This window comes from Aotus nancymaae, unplaced genomic scaffold, assembly GCF_030222135.1.
Source record: "Aotus nancymaae isolate 86718 unplaced genomic scaffold, 86718_ANA_hifiasm-v0.15.2.pri h1tg000002l, whole genome shotgun sequence".
NCBI classification, from domain to species: Eukaryota; Metazoa; Chordata; class Mammalia; order Primates; family Aotidae; genus Aotus; species Aotus nancymaae.
The window spans coordinates 8,467,282-8,488,771 of record NW_026988413.1 but is presented as its reverse complement, the minus strand read 5'-3'; the positions used below and the strand labels follow the sequence as shown (position 1 = coordinate 8,488,771).

Sequence of the window (21,490 nt, the reverse complement as noted above, 5' to 3'; positions counted from 1 at the left end):
GACCATGGGAAAGACAGTCCTGAGTTGTAACGCTGGCAGAGGCTTATTTTGCTGCTTTTTTTTTTTTTTTTTTGAGACAGTCTCACTCTGTCCCAGTCTTGGCTGACTGCAACCTCCATCTCCCAGGTTCCAGTCATTATCCTGCCTCAGCCTCCCGAGTAGCTGCAATTACAGGTGTGTGCCACCACGCCTGGCTAATTTTTATATTTTTAGTAGAGACAGGATTTCCCAATGTTGGCCAGGCTGGTCTCGAACTCCTGACCTCAGGTGATCTACCCACTTAGCCTCCCGAAGTGCTGGGATTACCCACCTTGCCTGGCCTTATTTAGCTTTTGAAAACATTTATTTCTACTTGAGGAGCATTTACTGCAAAAATAAAAAATAAAAGATTTACATACATCTCAAAAAGACAGAGATAGACCTTATTAATTAGAAGTTTCTAAACAAAATGCTCTGGAAAAAAGGGGGGTGTTTCTTCTCTTCCCCTCTTTGCACCAGGAAAAATAATTCTTTGTGTTTTCTAGATTCATATTCACTCCTTCCCTACTTCTCTTGTCAGGGTCCAGATTCCCAGTCTGCGTGTGTGCTCCCAGTGTCTGGGCTCTGAAGGAGATGTGGGAGAGGGAGGCTGGGTCTCTGCGAGGCTCTCAGGGCCTGGGGTGGGTGTTTCTGTGAGGGTGGCCGAGCCATGGTACCTGGGAGGATGGGCTGACTAAAACCTGGAAGAGCCCCTCCCTTGAGGCAGCAGGAAGCGTGAGTGGTGCATCTCCGTGGGCAGCCACGTTTTTGCTCTGCTAGGGGGTACAGGCGCGTGGGACCACATCCTTGTCCTTAGGAGACGGGCACCCCCAGTGAGGACGAGCTGAGTCTTCAGGCTGCAAGCTCCTGGCCAGTCAGGGCAGCATAGTCCTGCCACCCATGTTTGTTACTGGCCCTCTGTGTGCCCGGCTCTGCTCTGGGCCCTGGGGATCCAGCGGCAAGCATGAAGAGCTCCTGGCCTTGCCGTGGTGGGGAACAGACAAGATCATGTCAGGTGGCAAAAATGTTCAAGAGGAAATGGGAGGTGGTTAGGCTGGTGAGCCAGGGGCTGGGCGCGGTGGCTCAGGCCTGTAATCCCAGCACTTTGGGAGGCTGAGGTGGGTGGATCACAAGGTCAGGAGTTTGAGATCAGCTTGGCCAATACAGTGAAACCCGTCTCTACTAAAAATACAAAAATTAGCTAGGTGTGGTGGCACACGCCTGTAATCCCAGCTACGTGGGAAGCTGAGGCAGGAGAATCACTTGAACCTAGGAGGTGGAGGTTGCAGTGAGCCAGGATTGCGCCACTGCACTCCAACCTGGCGACAGAGCAAGACTCCATCTCAAAAAAGAAAAAGCAGCAGCAGCGCCAGGGATGCCCACTCTGAGAAGGGGACATTTAAGCCGGGAGCCGACAGAAGCAAGGGGGTGAGCCAGTGAGCCAGACGGGGATCTGGGACAAGGGGACAGCCAGGGCAAAGGCCTGGGGCATCCACATAGTGATCCATCCCGCTCATATTCCAGGCATGTCAGGAAAAGCTCAGAAGACTTGGGCATAAAAACAAAGATGAATCCCAGTTCAGTGAGCTGGGCGTGGGCTCTCATATGGAGACGCTGGCCCCTGAGCTCTCTGGAAGGGTTTGTGCTAGAACATGGATGGGGGCTTTGTGGGTGGGTGGTGACTGAGGAAACGTGTAGGGCCGTTCTGCCTTCCAGGTACATTCCTGACCGTGGCGTCACAGACATGTCTCTAACCTTACTCGAGGCTCCTGCTTCTCAGGTGTGGCGTCCGTCACTCGCTGCCCTGCGGATGTTGAGGGTGTGGGGTGTGACGCTCTGGTGTGGGAGTTAGACCTGGGTTTTTGTCCAGCTCTGCCATTCATCACTTCCATGACTCGAGGCACATCAGGGGCCCTCTGTGGCTTCAGTTTCCTCTTTGGTAAAATGGGAATTATGGCTCTCAGCAGGTATGCGTACATAAAGAGCCCCTGCCCGTTTCCAATGTGGCCATGGATAGCAGAGTTCTTTGGACAAGAGAGTGTTCTCTGGGATGGGAGCGGGGCTGGGGACCCTGAGTTTGGTCCTTGTCCCACAGTCACATTCTCTTTCTTCTGCTTTTCTTTCTGACAGATGGCAGGGAAGGGACGCAGCCAGCGCTGATGCTCGGAGGCCTCCAGGGATGGAGAGTGGCCTGGCTGGCGACAGCACAGGTAAGGGAGAAGAGAGGAGGCAGGGCAGCAGGGGTTCCCTCCACCCAGGCTGCGTGCCTTTACCTTTTCTGAAGCCAGGTGCGAGCCAGTGCCTTCAGCAGTAGCTAGTACATCCCACTGATGCAGAGTTTCAGGGTGGGGACCAGGGCTTGAACAGCCATGTCAAAAAATGGAATAGTGACAGAGGCTGTGGGAGCTCAAAAACGGCAAAGCCTGGTCCCTTTACTTGTTCGGCAAGGGTACACATGCGCACCCATGCCTTGAGGAAACTGAGGGTTATTTATGTGCTGGAATAGGAAGTTTGTGGGGTCATATTAATTAGACATGGAAAACTAGCACTCTAGGTAGGACAGTTGGTTGGAACAAACCCCGTGGCTCATCCAGCAGAACACTGTCTTCAGTTGAGTCCATTAACGCTTTCTGGGGTCACTCAAAGTTCAGGGTCCTTATTGGCTAAGCCGCTTGGAGCTGGTTGTGATGAAATACTGGCTGCCAGTGGACAGTTTTCCTGGCATGATCATGTGCTCTTGGCTGGAGCCCCTGCCCAGCATCCCTGTGCCTGGGGTGGAGCGGCCCCTGGCGTCCGGGAGCAGCACTTGCAAGCCCTTCCTGGCGCGCCTGGCGCATGTGGCGTGTGGCCCATGGCCCGGCTGCAGAAGGGCTCTAGGCCCCTCGGTGGAGTTGAGTCCAGAGCACGCCCAGCACCCTTGGGAGTCCGACCTTCAGCACAGTGTGACTCGGGTTTCTTTACCTCCCTCTCCCCTCCCAGGGGAGTTGCCCTATAGACCCCAGGGCCCCTGCCTCATTGCCGCTGGGGGAGAGCCGCCTCCCCTCCCAGGAAAATCATGTCAGCAGACCCAAGACTGAGACAAAAATCAGGCAGCGGGGTGAAAGAGAAACGTGGCCAGTGCAAAGCATGGTGTGTGGTGTGTGGATGCAGACCCTCAGGGAGCCTAGTCGTGCAGCTGCACCCCCGTCCAAGGAGCCGGGGGGTGGCAGAAGCACTCTAGCTGCATGTGTGTCTTGGAAATTCCAGTGGAACCTAGAGCGCACGTGCACAGCATGTTACAGAGGTCCTTTCCCCAGATAGACTCATACCTAGGATCCTGAGTTACTGTGAGGTAGCTCTGGTTGATGTCGGCTGTGGGGTCTGCTGGGGCCCTCTCTCCTCCCTATGGCAGCTTCTGGGGAACCCTGTGGTTTTAGGGAAAAGTGTGAAAAACTCACCAGCCGAGACTCCTGGAGACATGGAGGCACATGGGACTGGCCTCTGGCTAGACTGAGGGAACCACTCATCTGGAGGTCCCCATTTTTCAGACAATTGACAGCTTACCTCTTTTAAGCAACTTTTAACTTTTATTTGTGTGTGTTTTTTTATTGTGGCAAAATATACATAACAGAACATTTACCATTGTAACCATTTTTAAGTGTACGATTCAGTGGCCTCAGTACATTCACAGTGTTATGTAGCCATCACCGCCATCTATTTCCAGAACATTTTCATCACCTGGGAAACTGCACTCATTAAGCAATAATCTGTACTTTGCACCTTTTAATTTTATCTGAATGATTAAAACCTAAAACATGATCCTTTTCATGATGACTGAGGAGTGGAGCCGTTATTTCAGGACTCTCCACGGGCGGCCAGTGGCCTGCGCTCCTCATAGGGAGCCAGGGTCTCCTCTGCTCGGGCTGCGTGCCTTTATCTTTTCTGAAGCCAGGCGTGAGCCAGTGCCTTCAGCCAGTAACTGGTACATCCCACCGATGCAGAATTTCAGGGTGGGGACCAGGGCTGGGACAGCCATGTCAAAGAACGGAACAATGACAGAGGCTACGGGAGCTCAAAAAACGGGAGTGTGCCTGGGGCTGCTGGAGCTCCAGCAAACTCCACCTCAACTCCAGGGCCTCCAGGGACACGAGTGCTGGGCTTAGCACCCCGTCCAACCCAGTCATTTATGTCCGCCAGGTGCCCTTCGGCAGGTGGATGTGACAGCACTGTCCTGGCATCCTGGGGCTTTCTGGCCTATAGTCATCATCCTTCTGGCTGGGAGGGCTGAGGCGGGGCCAGCCATCAGCCACCTGATGGACACGGCACAACCATCAGTCTCGGATTGGTGTGACTCATCCTGGATCATGCATATCTATATACATAGAGACATAAAATTTTTAATGAATTTAATCAGATGATTCACATAGTTTTTCAGCTTATTTTTGTTTTCTCTTAAAATGTGTTGAGAATCTTTTCATATTGGCATACATAGTTCTTTTCCATTCTTTTTATTTGATGCATAGTATTCCATATTATGAAGGGAGTGATCCTTTTCTTAAACTATTTTTAGGATAATTAAGTTATTTTCCATTGTGTGCTAATTACAAAGAGCATTTCAGTGAACATTCTTGGACATTTCTCTTTACACTCATATGTCAATATTTCTTAGGTGAACATGTGGAATGGAATTGCTGGCTGGAAAGGGCCAGAAGGCTCTCTACACTTCTAACTTTAATGAACACTGTCAGATTGTTCTCCATAAATTCTGCCTCAGTTTATGCTCTCAGAATACCCATGTGTATACCTGTTCTCCTGTGTAGTATCCACACATATTGTAGAGGTATTATTGTTTTTTAAAATTTTTGCTCATATGAGGGGTTGAAAGATGCTACACTTCTAGTTTGCATTTTGTTGATGTCTAGTGGGGTTGAACCTCTTTTTATCATCTGTATAGGAGTCTGTTTTATAGTCTGGATACTAAGAGTTTGCCTATTCTATATCTGCACATATTTTTTCCTAGACCTGCACTGCCCAGCATGTGGCCTAGCCACACAGGACTCTTCTACTTTAAGTTTAGGGTTAAATTAAAGTACGACCAGGTGAGGTGGCTCACGCCTGTAATCCCAGCACTTTGGGAGGCTGAGGTGGGAGGATCACCTGAGGTCAGGAGTTCAAGACCAGCCTGGCCAACATGGTGAAACCCCATCTCTACTAAAAATACAAAATTAGCTGGGCATGGTGGCAGGTGCCTATAATTCCAGCTACTCATGAGGCTGAGGCAGGAGGCAGAGGCTGCAGTGAGCTGAGATGGTGTCACTGTATTCCAGCCTGGGTGACTGAGAGAGACCCTGTCTCAAAAATAAATAAATAAAAATTAATTTCTTAAATACAATTAAAAATGTCATTTCTTAATTGTACTAGTCATATTTCAAGTGTTCAGTAACCATATGTGGCTCAAGAGCTCAGATGTAAACCGTTACCACTATTGCAGAAAGTTCTATGGGAAAATGCTGCTCTAAATTCACTCTAAATCTTCCCTCCCCTCCCCTCCCCCTTCCCTCCCCTCCCCCTTCCCTCCCCCTTCCCTCCCTCTTCCCTCCCCTCCCCTCCCCTCCCCCCCTTTCTTGTTTTTGCTTTTGTTGCCCAGGCTGGATATTAGTGATGTGATGTTGGCTCACTGCAACCTCTGCCTCCCTGGTTCAAGTGATTCTCCTACCTCAGCCTCCTGAGTAGCTGGGATTGCAGGCATGTGCTACCACGCCTGGCTAATTTTTTTGTATTTTTAGTAGAGACAGGGTTTCACCATATTGGCCAGGCTGGTCTTGAACTCCTGACCTCAGGTGATCCTCCCGCTTTGGCCTCCCAAAGTGCTGGGATTACTGGCGTGAGCCACTGCACCTGGCCTAAATTCCCATTTCTATTGGACTTATGTTTATAGTATCTTTTGTCATACAGATTTTTAAATTTAGTTTTTATCTTTTGTTTCTTATTTAAGAGGGCTTTTAATTACCTCTGGATTCTAAGCAAATTCTCTTAATTCTTCTAATACTTCCATTTTCTTTTTTAAAGCTGCTGCTTAAGTCCATCTGGAACTGATTTTTATAAACAGTTTGCACTAGGAATCTAACTTAAATATTTTCCCCAAAGAGAGAGTTGGTTCTAAGTTGATGAATAGCCTTTTTCCATTGACTTGAAATATCTCGTATCATGTTTCAAATGATTCTGTTCCATTGGCCTATCTGTCCATTATGTGTACTGTACATTATTGTAATAATTGTATTTAGCTTTTTTACTTTTATTCATGTATTTATCTATTTTGTGAAAGGGAATCTGACTTGCAGCCTTATGTCACCAGCCCCCCACCATGGAACAGCCATGCCAATAACAATAACAACTGTGTCAGTCAAGAGTTGGGTTTTCTTTTCTTTTTTTTCCCAAATGGCTCTCTCTCTCTCTCTCTCTCTTTCTCTTTCTCTTTCTCTCTCTTTCGACATAGTCACACTCTCTAACCTAGGCTGGAGTGTAGTGGGCTTAAGCAGTCCTCTAACCTCAGCCTCCAGAGTAGCTGGGACTACAGGTGTGCACCACCACACCCAGCTAATTAAAAAAAATTTTTTATACAGACAGGGTGTTGCTCTGTTGCTTAGGCTGGTCTTCAACTCCTGGGCAAACGGTCCTCCTACCTTAGCCTCCCAAAGTGCTAGGATTACAGGCATGAGCCACTGTGCCTGACCTAGACTTTATATTTTATAGCAGTTTTAGGTTTACAGAAAAATTGTGAAGAAAGCAGAGTTCCCCTATACCTCAGCTCCAGTTTATTATTAACATTTTGCATTCATGTGGTACGTTTGTTATAACTGATGAACCAATATAGGTACATTTTTATTACCTAAAGTCTATAGTTGACATTAGGGTTCTCTCTTGGTCTTGAACCTTATCTGGGTTTTGACAAAGGCATAATGTCTGGTATCACTATTACAGTATCATACAGAATATTTCACTGCCCCCCCAAATCCCCTGTGCTCCACCTGTTTATCTCCCCCCACCCCCCAACTCCTGGCAACCACCTTCAGTTATCTCTGTAGTTTTGCCCTTTTCAGAATGTCATATAGTTGGAGTCATACAGTGTGTAGCCTTTTACGTTGGTATCTTTCACCCAGAAGTTTGTATGTAAGGTACCTCCATGGCTTTTTGTGACTTCATAGCTTATTTCTTTTTCTGGCTAATATTCCATCATGCAGAGTTATCCATTCACCTACTGAAGGACATCTTGTTTGCTGCCAAGTTCTGGCAGTTGGGAATAAAGCTATAAAAATCCATGTGTGGTTTTTTTGTGTGACAAAGGTTTTCAACTCTTTTGGGTAAATACCTAGTCGAGTGACTGCTGGATTGGATGGCAAGCCTGTATTTAGCTTTGTAAGAAACTGCTGAACCGCCTTCCAGAGTGGCGGCACCACTTCGCATTTCCACCAGCAAGGAAAGAGCCCCCGTTGCTGCTCAGCCTCACTGTGTGCACACGCCAGCCATCTGGATTCTAGCCACTCACTCTTTTTTTTTTTTGAGACGGAGTTTCGCTCTTGTTACCCAGGCTGGAGTGCAATGGCGCGATCTCGGCTCACCGCAACCTCCGCCTCCTGGGTTCAAACAATTCTCCTGCCTCAGCCTCCTGAGTAGCTGGGATTACAGGCACGCGCCACTGTGCCCAGCTAATTTTTTGTATTTTTAGTAGGGACGGGGTTTCACCATGTTGACCAGGATGGTCTCGATCTCTTGACCTCGTGATCCACCCGCCTCGGCCTCCCAAAGTGCTGGGATTACAGGCGTGAGCCACCGCGCCCGGCCTTTTTTTTTTTTTTTTTTTTTGAGACAGAGTTCTGCTCTTGTTGCCCAGGCTAGAGTGCAATGCTGTGATCTTGGCTTGCTGCAACCTCCCCCTCCTGGGTTTAAGCGATTCTCCTGCCTCAGCCTCCCAGTAGCTGGGATTACAGGTGCCTGCCACCATGCCTGGCTAATTTTTTGTATTTTTAGTAGAGACGGGGTTTCACCCTGTTGGCCCTGCTGGTTTCGTACTCCTGACCTCAGTTGATCCACCCGCCTTAGCCTCCCAAAGTGCTGGGATTACAGTTGTGAGCCACCACTCCCAGCCAATTCTAGCCATTCATATGTGTACAGTGGTAGCATTTTTGCTTTTAATGTCATATAAGCCAAATTCTTCTTTGTTCATTTTTAGGATTTTTCTGGGCAATTTGTATACATGATACATTTTAAAATTTACTTAAATAGGATGACACTGAATTTCAACGTTATTTCAGAGTGAAGAACATCTTTGGCTCCTCATCTAAGAATATGGTCCATTGGTCCTTTTATTTAGTTTTATCTCTTTAGTAAGGTTTAATAGTTTTCTTTATATAAGTTTTGCATGTTTATTAGGTATATTCCTAGTTACTTGTATTGCCGTCTTTTAAAATACGATTTTTGTATTTTTTGTACTGGGCAATGTTGCCGAGCTCTTATTTATATTTAACAGTGGATTCCCTTGCACATTCCAGGTGGTTAATAATCATAAGCAAATGGCAGCTTCCTCTCCTTTCCGACGTTCATGCGTTTCTCTTCGTTTTCCCCTATGTCTTGGCTAGTTCGTCAAGGATAGCTGGCTGATTTTAGGGATGGTGAGCAGTGCATTTTGTTGCTAATTATAATGGGCTTCTAATCTTTTGCTTTGGTTATAACGTTTGCTGTAATTTCTAGAGTACATTCTTTGTGCACTTCGTTTCTCTATTCTTAGTTTGCTAGGAGATTTCTTCTCTCTCTCCTTCCTTCCCTTCCTTCTTCCTCCTTCCCTACCTTCTCCTTCCGTTGATCCCTCCCTCCAGAAATAATGTTGAATTTTATCATATGACTTTTTCACATCTGTTGTGAGTTTTTTCACTTTTAATGAGGTAGTGTTATAAATTGTATCGGGCCATCTTTGCTTTCCTGGGGAAAATCTCACAAGGTTAGGGTATTGTTTTAATACCACTGAACTTGCTTTGCTAATGTTTGTGACTGTGTTCAAAGAACAATAAACCTTTTGCCCACCTCCATTCTTGTTTTAATACTGGAGTTATGCTAACCTTGTAGACTTCTCTTTCCCTTTGCTCCTATTCACTGCAATTGTTTATATAAGGTGGAAATAGTCCTTCCCTTGAGGGTTTAGTGGCACCTGTTTGTTCAGTTATATAGCCTGTCACTCATTTTTGAGGTAGACCGAGATGTTCTTCTCATTTCTTTTAGTTGTTTATGTAGTCAGATTTTCTACCTATTCTTGGGTCAGTTTTAATTTACATTTTCATGCAAAATTTTCTATTTTATGTGGGTTTTCAAATTTATGTATATAAAGTCCATATACAGTATTTGGGGATTTTCAGAATCCTTTTTGCAGCTACATGTCCCTTATCTATAATCTGTTTTTATCTTTATTAGTACCCTTCTTCTTCTTCTTCCTTTGGGTTTATTTTGTTGTCTTTGTAACATTGACATCTGTTTAAAGATTTTTCTCTTTTCTTTGTTCACAGCTATTTTATTCCACCTACTTTTTGTTACATGTAAACGTTTTTGGAAAGGTGCATAGATCACAAGCTCTATAAATTCTTATAAAGCAAACATTCCCCTGTAACCAGCACCCACATCAATGGAAAACATGACCAGAACCTCAGACCCCATGCTGCCTTCTACCCACAGTGCCCTCTGTAATAGGGCCATTATCCTGACTTCTAACTCATGAGTTCGTTTTGCCAGCTTCTCCTCTTCACATAAATGGAATCACACAGTATGCATTCTTTAGTGTCTGTGGCAGATGGTTTCGATTATGGCTTCTGTTCTGTGAGCTGGGAAAACAAAGTGCCTCTGTAGACTTGTGTATGGCACAAGGTGTGGGCTGGGAGCAGTGGGTGTGGGACGCTCCTGAGTACAGTGGGTTAGGCCAGGAAACACCTCTTTTGGGTGCTGTGGCCTTTCCGGCCTACTTCCTTGTCCTTGGTTTTGTTGAAGGAAGCCGAGTTGCCAAAGATCCCAGCAGGTGAAGTGTTCTGCCAGGATGGCTTCTGCCTTGGAGCAGGGGCCCCACCAGCATGGACGGTGCTGCAGTGACCCAGGGCTTGGGCTCTCTGACCACTGAGGGACTGGGCATGCCTTACTTAGAAAGCTCCCAGCACATCGATCCTCTTAGAAAAGAACGGTATATTTTGCAGCTTGGCCACTTTCTTCCTGTCCACTGGGCGAACGAATTTCACTGGATTGGTTTCGTTAACCTTCTCTGCATCTCCTGGGCCTCAGGGTGGAGAAGGCAGAGCAGCCTGTGCCTTGGGGATCCTGTGGCCTTGGCAGCCAAGTGATGCACTTACGGTTTCTTTCTTGTATTTTTCTCCTTCACTTCTTTCCATATCTTAACCTGCCCTTGACCTTTCTGCCTGCCCTACCCTTTTTTCTTCTCTTGACCCCGTTTTCTTCTGTTTGTTTAAAAATCTTTTCCTTCTGCCTTTTGTCGTGCCCGCTTTTCATCCCTTCTCTGCCCTCCTGCACCCCTTCCCTCTCTCTTGCTCCTTCTCTCCATCCGACAAGCGCGCGGAGCAGTGGTGACCTCTCTCCCGCTTGCCTCTGGCAGGAGCCGGGCTGGTGATGAAGGTCAAGCAGGAGAAGCCGGAGCGGCTGCTGCAGACACTGGTGCCGCAGGCCATGCTTGCGGAGAAGGACAAGGAGAACATCTTCCAGCAGCACCCGGGCCTCCCTCCACGCCAGACCTTGGGGTGGTCTCGAGCCCTAGGGGCACAGGAGGAGTCTGGGAGTCCCAGGTGGGCCCCTCCCGCTGAGCAGGATGCGGGGCTGGCAGGCCGGGCTCCCGGGGCAGCCTCTGGCCCCCTGAGCCCCGCGCTTTCCGCCGGTGAGGGTCATTTCGTGTGCCTGGACTGCGGGAAGAGGTTCAGCTGGTGGTCGTCCCTGAAGATCCACCAGCGCACCCACACCGGGGAGAAGCCGTACCTCTGCGGCAAGTGCGGCAAGAGCTTCAGCCAGAAGCCAAACCTGGCGCGCCACCAGCGGCACCACACGGGCGAGCGGCCCTTCTGCTGCCCCGAGTGCGCGCGGCGCTTCAGCCAGAAGCAGCACCTGCTCAAGCACCAGAAGACCCACTCCCGGCCGGCCACCCACTCCTGCCCCGAGTGCGAGCGCTGCTTCCGCCACCAGGTGGGCCTCCGCATTCACCAGCGCGCGCACGCCCGGGACCGCCAGGGTGCCCGCGCCGGCCTGCACGAGCTGCTCCGAGATGCGGCGTCGCGCCGGGCCTGTCGCCTGCGGCCTGGGCTGCCGCGGGGGCGCCCCGAGTGGGCCTGGCTAGGACTCTGCCAGGGCTGCTGGGGCCAGCCCGGGGCCCGGACCGCCGTCTCCCGCCCCTCAGGGCCGGGCGAGCCGCGCCAGTTCATCTGCAACGAGTGTGGCAAGAGCTTCACCTGGTGGTCGTCGCTGAACGTCCACCAGCGCATCCACACGGGGGAGCGGCCCTATGCCTGCCCAGAGTGCGGCCGCTGCTTCAGCCAGAAGCCCAACCTGACGCGGCACCTGCGCAATCACACGGGCGAGCGCCCGCACCCCTGCCCGCACTGCGGCCGCGGCTTCCGCCAGAAGCAGCACCTGCTCAAGCACCTGCGCACGCACCTGCCGGGCGCCCAGGCAGCGCCCTGCCCCAGCTGCGGTAAGAGCTGCCGCAGCCGTGCCGCGCTGCGCGCCCACCAGCGTGCCCATGCCACTGCCCAGCCCGCCGTCCCAGCCGGGGAACCGGGCGACCAGCCGCAAGCCGAGGTCATCCCGGGCTTGGCCGCGCGGCCGCGGAGCCCCCAACGGCCCCCGGGGGCCCGGGACGCACTGTGGGGCCGGGGACGTGCAGGCCTGGCAGGGCCTGGCGAGCCACGCCAGTTCATCTGCAACGAGTGCGGCAAGAGCTTCTCGTGGTGGTCGGCACTCACCATCCACCAGCGCATCCACACAGGCGAGCGGCCCTATCCGTGCCCCGAGTGCGGTCGCCGCTTCAGCCAGAAGCCCAACCTGACGCGGCACCGGCGTAACCACACGGGCGAGCGGCCCTATCTGTGTCCCGCCTGCGGCCGCGGCTTCAGCCAGAAGCAGCACCTGGTCAAGCACCAGCGCGTGCACCGCGTGGCCCCTGTGTCCAGCGCCAAGGAAGAGGCGCGCTAGTGGGCAGGACCCCCGCGGACCCGTGGTGGTGGTGGCGGGGGATGCCACAGCGGGACTGGTGAACTCAGAGCTCTCAAGGCCTGAGAACAGTTCCAGAAGCATCCCAAAGTGTGCCGGCAAAGGTCCCAGCGTGGGTTGAAGGGAAGATCCCATTTTCCCACCGAAGGCCTGGATGTGACCACCCTCTTCAGAGGTTGGACCTCAGGCTTCAAGCACCGAGTGAGGGGTCTGTTGGGGACACTGGGAGAGGCTCCTGGTGTGAAATGGCTGGAGTCTGGACTGGTCAGCTGTGGCACCGCCCCACCCAGGCTGCAGGATGGCCGGGGGTTGCCCCTGTGGGAGAATCGCCACAGACTCGGTGATACCAAGGATGGAAGCCAGAGGCCGTGGCAAGGGAGACCCAAGCATATTCCCAGCACCAGGGCCAGTACTGGCACGTCGTAGGCATCCAATAAATATTTTTAGAAGGAGTGAGTGGTTTGATGTCCTTCTCACTGGTATGTTTGTGATGGTCAGATGGGCATGAACAGGGTGGGCTCCACTGAGGCTTGGCTCCCTGAGGAGGTAGCTGTGCAGGAGAGAGCCAAGCACACTGCTCCTACTCCTGTCTGGGGCATGTCTGAAGTGGGCTGGCTGACTTGACTGGCTTGGATCCTTATCAGTCTGGCGTTGCAGAAGAGAACATGGACGGAATATTCCATGTGGTCTCACTGTCCTTTCCGAACCACCTTCGCTGAAGCCTGGGTCTGTGTGCACAGAGATCCATTTGCCCCAGGCTAGGAGCACACCCTCCCCATGCCCAGTTCTTGCTGGGGGTGTTTTCTCTCTTTCCCTATCCTTCAAGTCAATTTAGTGTCTCTTCCCACATACCCTCCTCAGCCTCCTGCCCCCAAGAGGGCACCCATCATGCCCTTCCAAAGCAGGGTTGGCTGCGGTGCTGAAGAAGAACCCAGGGCTCCAGGCTAGGTTGTGACCTCCATGGTATCTTCCCCGAGGAGAGGAGGGAACTGGAGATGGTGGAGAGATGGGTGTTGGGGTGCCAGGGTTGGGTAGCTGGGAGGAAGAAAGGACCCCAATGTGGCTTTGGAGAAGGAAGACGTGTACTTGCCCACTTCTCCCAGGCCCAGATCCTTTTCTGTATGCAGAGAAGTGTTACCTTCTGGGAGCTGCCGCGGTTCAGCCTGGCTTCTGGTCACTGTTGTTTAATCCTCTGTATCTGGAAAAAGCCCCAGTTGTAGATCTGCAGAAGGACATCTGAAGGTGATGGGTGGACAAGGAGGACCACCCTGACTGTTACGGCTTACCCGGGTAACTGCTGATGATGGGTAGCACTCAGCAGGGCTGCTGCGTCCTGGTCCAGATCTTTGATCACAAACCATGCAGTGTGAAATCACATGGGGTGATGTGAGCCAGGGTTGCTACCACCTACTTGAGCATTCAGTGCTTAGGACCACAGGAAACCAAACCAGAAGGGTTTTCCTGGGCACTCTCCACCAGACACCAGCCTTAGGTGCTCCCCTGACTCCTGCCACTCTCCTGGAACTGCTGTTCCATCCTGCACTGCCCCAGGGAGTGCCGAGTGCCTTTGCCACGTTCTGAAATCAAGTTGAGCAAGCCCATCCACTTTAGGCCTCACTGAGTCCCATCTTTCATTCCTGGGTTAGACAGACACCGCCTGCAAGGACAGATCTGTGGAAACACTGGGTCCTGTGATTCAGATGCCTGAGGGTGCAGGACTGGCAGACGCTTACGAGATCAGTCCTGCAGGAGCATCTTTACAACAGAACGTGTTATTTTCCATAAGTGGCCTGTTTAATGATCAAATCAGTCAAATAGCTGTGCTGGTAGGACTTGGGGTTAAAAAATGAGGCCTAATTGCAGCTTTTTTCTCCAGCACCAATTCATGCGAATGTCTGCTCGCTGAGCCCAGGTGACTGAGACTCCCACAAATGGGTGCTTTGGGTCACCAAGGGAACACAGTCAAATCCCTCAGAGCAAAGAATGTATGACCCACTGACCTGGTTGGGACTGCCGGGCATTGATTCAGTAAACAAGCCTGCTGTGGGCCAGGCATCATGCTGGGATGCTGCTCAACACAACCCCTACTTTTGAGGAGCTCAAGGACTTTCATGGAAAATCATTTTGATACACACAGGGCTTGGGACCATCTATATGTTCAACTCTTTAAAAAAATGGTTCCCATCCCCAGCTCTCTTAGCAGGACTTTCTAATTCATTATCTCATTTAATCTCACCATGAGTCAGGCAGGGCAGTAACACATGGGAAAGGAGGGTGGGAGTGGGGATAGTGTGACTTGTCCACAAGGTCCTGTTGCAAATTGACAGCAGATCTCAGGGCTCCTGTTAGCCCAAGCTGCTTCTTGGGCTTCTGCAAGGATGGGGTGGCACTGTCAACCTGTTTTCATTTTCTTTCATTTAAAAATGATAAACCTGGGTCAATAATGTTTAGGAAGAGGCATTGTCATTAAGTCCAAGACAAGATGGTCAGATTTGTTATCCTAGTGGTTTACAATCCAAAATACTCTGGAGCATGCAAAGGGAACAGAAAACAGCCATGAGTAAATCAAGACTCTAAAGATTTATATAGGGTCTATGGCCAGGTAAGTGCAGACCTTTGAAACCTGTCCAAGGCCAGGTAAGTGCAGCTCTGCAGTGGGGATCTGTGGCCACGTGGCCACAGATGTGGAAATATCCCACAGACGCAGCCACGCTGCTTCGTTCAGGCGGTGCAATGGCTGGCATGGGGAGCCAGGTGAGCTTGGTGGTGTTGGGGCTTCTGGAGCTGCCTGCATCATCCTTGTATTTCTTTGTTAGAAGCAACGCTGGAGCTAAGAAAAATGGTATAGGTTCTTGAAAAATGGTTGTTTTCTTGGCAAGGGACAGGAGCTTCAAGTCATCCGGTAAGGCTGTCAGCCTCATTAATATCCCATTTTATAGATGGGAAAATAAAATGGAAACTGAGTGACTTCCTCCAACACCCACAGCTCTAAGTAGCAAACTCATTGGGAGTGTTTGGTGTCCCACTGCCCAGCCCCAGGGGAGCTGCCTGACAGAGGGTAGACTGCAGTGACCAGAAGCCGCCACTCAGCCCCACGATAGCACAGGCCGAGGGAGAGGGCAGGCCCCTCAGGGACTTGGCAGAGAGAAACTGGCGAGAGTGGGGGATGCCCCTGAAACCTTTTGTTATTATTTTAAATGGTTTGAATTTGGTAAAGAAACATCTTTGACCTTTTGGCAGGAGGAGGAATGTTGGGGCCAAAAATAGTGTGTTCTGGTCTTCCTGGATCATGGCAGGGGCACTGAGAGAGGGAAATGAATGAATTCCCTTAGGTTATCCCTCAGACTAAAAAGAAAACAGCCTCTTGGGTTGCTTGGGTTTGAAGGAGGTGTCCTAGACAGGCTGTTCAACAGAGAATATTTCCTGATGATGACTCTATATCTGTGCTGTCCATTCCATAGCCATTAGCCTTATGTGGCTATTGAGTATTTAAATGTGGCTGGTGGGGCTGAGGAACTGAACTTCATTCAATTTTAATTAAATAGCCTCACAGGGCTACTGAGCAGCACAGCCCCAGGGGTGATAGGATGATGCTCCTATTGATAAGAAGCTGGAAACATTGTTTGTTTCTTTTCCCTTCACTTTCTTCCCTCTGCTTACCATCCCGGCAAGAGCCAGATAGTTCTGGGGTTCAATTCTGGCTTTGTCATTTAAACCGTAGGTCCTTGGACAAGTAAGTTATGTAAAGCATATGGTATAGTGCCTGGCATGCAGCAAGCACTCAATAAATGGTAGCTATTGTTGTTTTAATAAACTTGAGTGGCTACTTGCAGAGCAATTGTGCCCATGGAAAGGGAAAGAAAGGATTTTCCCTTGTTTAGCTTAACCCACATAAAGAATTAACCAACTCCAGTGTGAAGCAGGCCTGCTACAAGTGTAAGGGCGTTTGAATTGATGTTGTAGGTCAGCCCCACAGGGGGTGCTGGAGGATGTGGGGACCAGGGTCTGGACCTGCCCCAAGGAGGTCCGGGGGTGATCTGTTTGTCCCCCTGTTCAGGGTAACTACAGTGCAGGGTCTGGACAGGGTTCACCTGAGCTACACGTCTACCCACATGGGAGCCATGGTCTGCTGTTCTCCAGGATGCCTTGGTAGTGGGCAGTCCAGGCCTTTGTTAGGGTCCAGAGTCCAGCTGCCACATGGACCCGTCAGGACAGTGGTGATTCCTGTGCCAGCCACTGCGCTGCCTGTATGAGGAAGCATGAAGCACGGCTGTGTTTGCAGGTGTTTCCACGCCAGCACTCTATCGTGCTCACCGCAGCACCTAAGAATGGGGTGAGGGGGGACCTTGGGGGAGACAGGGCAGGGGTCTTTGTGCACGAAACTAGAGAAGTGAAGCCCAAACCACTGTGGCAGAGCAGAGAATAGCCTCCGTGAGCCCCTGGGCCTTGGCTTCCCCGCTGAGGCAGGGCAGGCTTGAGGTGGTATTGCCTGTGTCTGTCTGTGTGCACCTCCATCCCCTAGCTATGTTCTTTTCCTTTCTATTTTGGTTCATCTTACCTAGAAAATGATGCTAAAAATATGGGCGACATCCTCAGGCATATTATTGATTTTGCTTTTGAAAACGTGGTCTTCACCAAGTGTCCCCATTTCTCTTATAGTCTGCAGAGGAGGTGAACTCTGGGTGCCCTGGCAGGTGACAGCAGGGGCTGGAGAGTGGAGGCGCAGGTGGGGTGGTCATCAGTGCCTGGGGTGCTGGTCTTGATGCAGGGGAACTCAACGTCTGTCCTGTGGACTTGTTTGTCTTCCCAGTATTCCCTTCCTGTGGTCTCTATTTAAAAATACCAGTTTTCTTGGGATGCGGAACTCCTCAAATCCCACATCCAGCAGTGAGTGTCTCCAGGGGCAGTGAAGGGATGGGGTGGGGACTGGGGTAGGAGTGGGTTCCCCAGAGGCCATGGGCGAGCCGGGTGGGGCCTTCTGGGACAGACTGGTCCTCCGAGTGAGCTGTGAAAGCAGGCAGGCCTGGCCTCCGGGCCTGGTGTTGGGAGGAAGGGACTGATTTTACAGCATAGGAGCTCCCCCCTGGAATTCTTCAGTTCCCAGGTTCCAGAAGGCACAGTGGGCACCTGCAGAGCTGCGGGGGGGACCCTCATGACATCAGGAGGCCTGAGTCTCCCAACGTCCTCCATCAGGGACAGTGCTGCCCCAACTGCCACATCCACTATCTGCTGCAAGGATCCCTGCCTGGGCCTTGGGGAGAGAATCTCATTTCTCCACCTGGTAGCTACAGAGAGGCCACAGAGAAAAAAGCCTATTTAATGTTCTTCTACCTGTTGGGACTTTTAAAATCTCTCAGGCCCCTGTTTCTTTGTCTGTCAAATGTACGCCCTCGTACGCCCTCAGGCACCTTCTCACTGGGGTCAGGTTTTTATTTCCTTGTTTTCACACCCTATTTATGTCTGAGGGTCTCAGTCCCAGAGTGGTGCAAGCTGGGCCACAATGCGTGTCCCCATCTGGGCTCTGCTACTTAGAGCTGTGGGTGTTGGAGGAAGCCACTCTGTTTCCATTTTATTTTCCCATCTATAAAATGGGATATTAATAATACCTGCACAAGCTAGACTGCACCTGGTTATTGGAAGGTTCCCACGACATCATACATGGAAAAGGGCTTTGTAAAAGGCAAAGTCATGTCGGAGTAGGGGGCATTATCATTAAATGGCAGCTGGAAGCTGTAATTTGGCTCTGCCCTCTCATGCCAGCTGCTACTCCAGACGTTATAAGCTGCTCTTTTATGGGATGTCTTTGGCTTGACTGTGGGCTCCGTTCTGAGGAGGTGGGATCAATCGGGGCCCGATGTCTTCTTCCTTTCCCTCTGGTCACTCTAGTGATATAACCCAGGCCACAGAGTCAGGCGGACTCTGGGAAAACTGTTAGCGAGGGCAGCTCCCGGATTCGGCCCCTTTGACTGTTGTCTCCAGCCCTGAACCCCTCGCCCAGGGCCGCTCCGCCGCCGGCTCCTGCGCTCATCCCACGTCACCCAGAGAAAGGCCAGCGCCTCCGTCTGACCCTCTTTCCTGGTCGCTGTGGGTGGTTTGTGGGCCTGGCCTTGGGATTAGGGAAATAGGGATGGTGCTATAACGGCCTCGGGAAATCCCGAAACGGGAAATGTCTGGGTCGGCAGATCTAGGGGCTTGGGGAGACCCGCCCGTGGGATATTCAGGACCCGGAACCGGCCCCCGCACAGCCGCCGCTCCGGCCCGGACGGGCGCAGCGCTCGCAATCCCCTTTTCCGCCAGCTGGGCTGCCGGCGAGTTAGACCTCCCAGCCTCACGGGGCTGCTGTGCGGCTGCGGCGACGCCGGCGACTGCGGCGCTGCGGCGGAGACGGAGGGCTGGGGAGGCGGCGCCATGTGAGTCCGCGCGGGGCCGCGCTGGGGCCGCGGCTGGAGGTTACCGTATTTACCGAGGCCGGAGGCGGACCCTCGGGGGCGGGTCACTGCGGGCGCGCTACCGTATTTGTCCGGAGCCGCGCAGGTCCTTTCCGGGAGTGCGAGCACCGCGACTTAATTACGTATTTATCCAGGATTGCGTGGTTCCGCTGGGGGCGCTGCGGCCGCGGGGGGTGGGCTGCATTCATTCCCTCTGGGAGCTGGGGCTTGCAGCCTGGCGGGGTGGGTTGCGGCAGAAGGGTGGAGGCCTACGTATTTTCGTGGGGGTGGGGTTGCGACGCAGAGTTTACCATATTTCTCTGAGGTTGCTGCGGCCGCCGAAGTTGGCAAGGTTGTGCGTAGAGTCGGGTGGGGTGGGGTCAGCTCTTCCGATTAATGCAGCTATTTGATAAGAGCAACGTCGCGGGAGGCTTGCCGTCTTTATGGGGGCGGGGAGAAGGGGCGCGGGAGTCGCTGCGGGAGAGTTACCGTATTTGCGTTGAGCAGCGCAGACTGTAGAGCAAAGAGCTGCCACCGGAGACCGGAGGAGCAGGGGCTCAGCTGGGCTGTGAGTGTGGCATGGGATGGAAGAACTTGGGGGAGAGACGGGGGGCCTCTCGGCGTGCAGGCGGGGCCTCAGTCAGGGGTATAGCAGGGGAGAGAGAGGAGGCTGCCCAGTGACAGGGCCAGGCTGAGATTGGCCAAGGGGACTTTGATGATCTGTCTTTGCAGATGTCAGTGCAGCTGCCTGTGGAAAAGATTTGTGGGTGGGGTCTCTTGCAAGTAGGACTTGTCTCCTTCCCCAGGGTGTCAGTTCCACCCTGGCCTCGAGGGTAGGGAAGACAGAGGAGGTGGCCCTGAGACCCCACTCTGCAGATAGGTTTACTGAGGCTGGAAGTGAAGAGAGGCCTTTGGGGAGGTCCAGTGGAACATCCAGCCGGCCTCCCTAATGGAGTTGGAAAGAATGGATGAAGCAGGCCTCAGGGCCCTGCAGAAGCCCAAGTTTTCGGGGGGTCATGGGAGTGGCAGTAGACTCCTGGCCCCCACAGGAGAAGTGGCCCTTTGGAATGCATGGCTCTGTGACCTGGGATGGTGGCAGTGGGGGGTGTGTGTGTGTGTATGTTTTGGGGAGTGTTTAGTTGTTGAGCAGCTGGTATATTGAAAAGAGCTTTCAACAGTGGGGCAGGAGGCTTAAGGCCTAGTCCAGGCTCACCTTGCTCTGTGACCTTGGCAAGTATGTTGACCTCACTGAGCCTCGGTTTCCCCATCTTCAAGTGGGGCTCCATAACTCTGTTCTGCCTCTTTCTCGGGGCTTTTATGAGGACAATGGGAAACAATTTAAGAGGAATCTTAGGAGAACCAGCATGAAGTGAGCCAGGTTTGGGGGCTGGCTGGGCACTGAGTGTGCTGCTCAGGCCTGGGCCTGGCGTTGCTGTGAGGATACCAGGAGGAATCACGCTGAGACCAGTCCCCCTGGGAGCTCACACCTTAGTTCAGTGACTTGGAAACCTTTTGAACACATGCCTCGTTTTGATAAACAAAGAGCTGCTGCCTTTAATGTTTAACTGAGGTCACTTTCAGGTTTACAGGGTTGTGTTTTTGTTTCTTGTTTGAAGCTTTGCAAAAATATCTTTAAATCACCAATAATCCCACCCTTCTCTCCAAGTTTGGGGTGCACCTCCCTACCTCCCCCTGTCCTTGAGAATCTGGTTGAGGGATAAGACATATTTAGATGAAGGTAACTGAAAATCCTAGGAGTCCCTAAATATTACGCATCGGCATCTATCCAGTGTCTTGTGTGGCTGGCATGGTGCTTGGTGCTGGGGTTAAAAGAAGGCAGCTCTGTCCTTAAGGTGCTGGGAGTTGGGGGACAAAGGTGACATGACTGACTCTCGTGCAGCGGGATGAGTGAGGGCCACAGGGTTGTGTCACACGGTGTAAGACTGGGATGGAAGGGTCGGGGAAGGCTTCCAGGAGGAGGTGCCCTTGAGAAGGGCTTGGAAGGAGTATAGGCTTGTGAGTAAGGGCAATGGAGGAAGAACACCGATTCCCAGCAGGGGAACTTGAGCTTGAACAAAACGGGGCAAAAGGTGAGGTTGTGGAAGGCAAGTGTCCCCCGCCAGGCTGGGGGTTGGCTAACCCTCGGGTCCCTCAACCCCTCTCTCCTCTTCTGTCTCCCTAGGGACTGGTGATTGCAGCTGGAAGTGCCCATGACCGAGCTGGCGTCCTCCGGGGGCGGGTCCCCTGCCGGGGACGGGGAGGAGGGTCTAGGGGACGAGCGAGGCCTGGTCATCCACCACCCGGCGGAGGAACAGCCCTACAGCTGCCCGCTGTGCGGCCAGACCTTCTCGCAGCAGCCCAGCCTAGTGCGGCACCAGAAGGCGCACGCCGGGGCGGGCCGCGCGGCCGCCTTCGTGTGCCCCGAGTGCGGCAAGGCCTTCAGCGTCAAGCACAACCTCGAGGTGCACCAGCGCACGCACACCGGGGAGCGGCCCTTCCCCTGTCCCGAGTGCGGCCGCTGCTTCAGCCTCAAGCAGAACCTGCTCACGCACCAGCGCATCCACAGCGGCGAGAAGCCGCACCAGTGCGCCCAGTGCGGCCGCTGCTTCCGCGAGCCGCGCTTCCTGCTCAACCACCAGCGCACCCACGCGCGCATGCCCGCGCCGCACCCACGCCGCCCCGGCGTCTTCGGGGAGCGGCGGCCCTACTTCTGCCCCCGCTGCGGCAAGAGCTTCGCGCGCGAGGGCTCTCTCAAGACCCACCAGCGCAGCCACGGCCACGGGCCGGAGGGCCAGGCCTCCCACTTAGGCCGCGTGCTATGA

General features: G+C 52.4%; 2 protein-coding genes across 12 annotated transcripts in view; both read left to right on the top strand.

The window, feature by feature from the left end:
- Positions 1-12,692, top strand: part of ZNF775 (zinc finger protein 775) — a 19,977-nt gene extending 7,285 nt beyond the window's left edge. For 8 of the 9 annotated variants that reach the window (XM_064372211.1, XM_064372204.1, XM_064372207.1 and 5 more), the window contains 2 exons: positions 2,149-2,228; positions 10,640-12,692. In XM_064372211.1, coding sequence (XP_064228281.1) covers positions 2,198-2,228; positions 10,640-12,222 — 1,614 coding nt within the window. In that variant the 5' untranslated portion in view covers positions 2,149-2,197 and the 3' untranslated portion in view covers positions 12,223-12,692. Of the gene's footprint in view, positions 1-1,196; positions 1,447-2,148; positions 2,229-10,639 lie in introns of those variants that run through there. The other variant, XM_064372177.1, reaches the window with a different exon arrangement.
- On the top strand, positions 2,154-21,490 carry LOC105711263 (zinc finger and SCAN domain-containing protein 2). 3 transcript variants are annotated; one of them, XM_064372222.1, is made up of 2 exons: positions 2,154-2,228; positions 20,851-21,490. In XM_064372222.1, the coding sequence occupies exon 2, from the start codon at positions 20,879-20,881 to the stop codon at positions 21,488-21,490; it is 612 nt and encodes a 203-aa protein (XP_064228292.1). In that variant the 5' UTR covers positions 2,154-2,228; positions 20,851-20,878. The 3 variants fall into 3 exon arrangements, with proteins under 3 accessions (XP_064228292.1, XP_064228294.1, XP_064228288.1); XM_064372224.1 differs by lacking the exon at positions 2,154-2,228 and adding an exon at positions 18,977-19,236; XM_064372218.1 differs by lacking the exon at positions 2,154-2,228 and adding an exon at positions 19,261-20,758.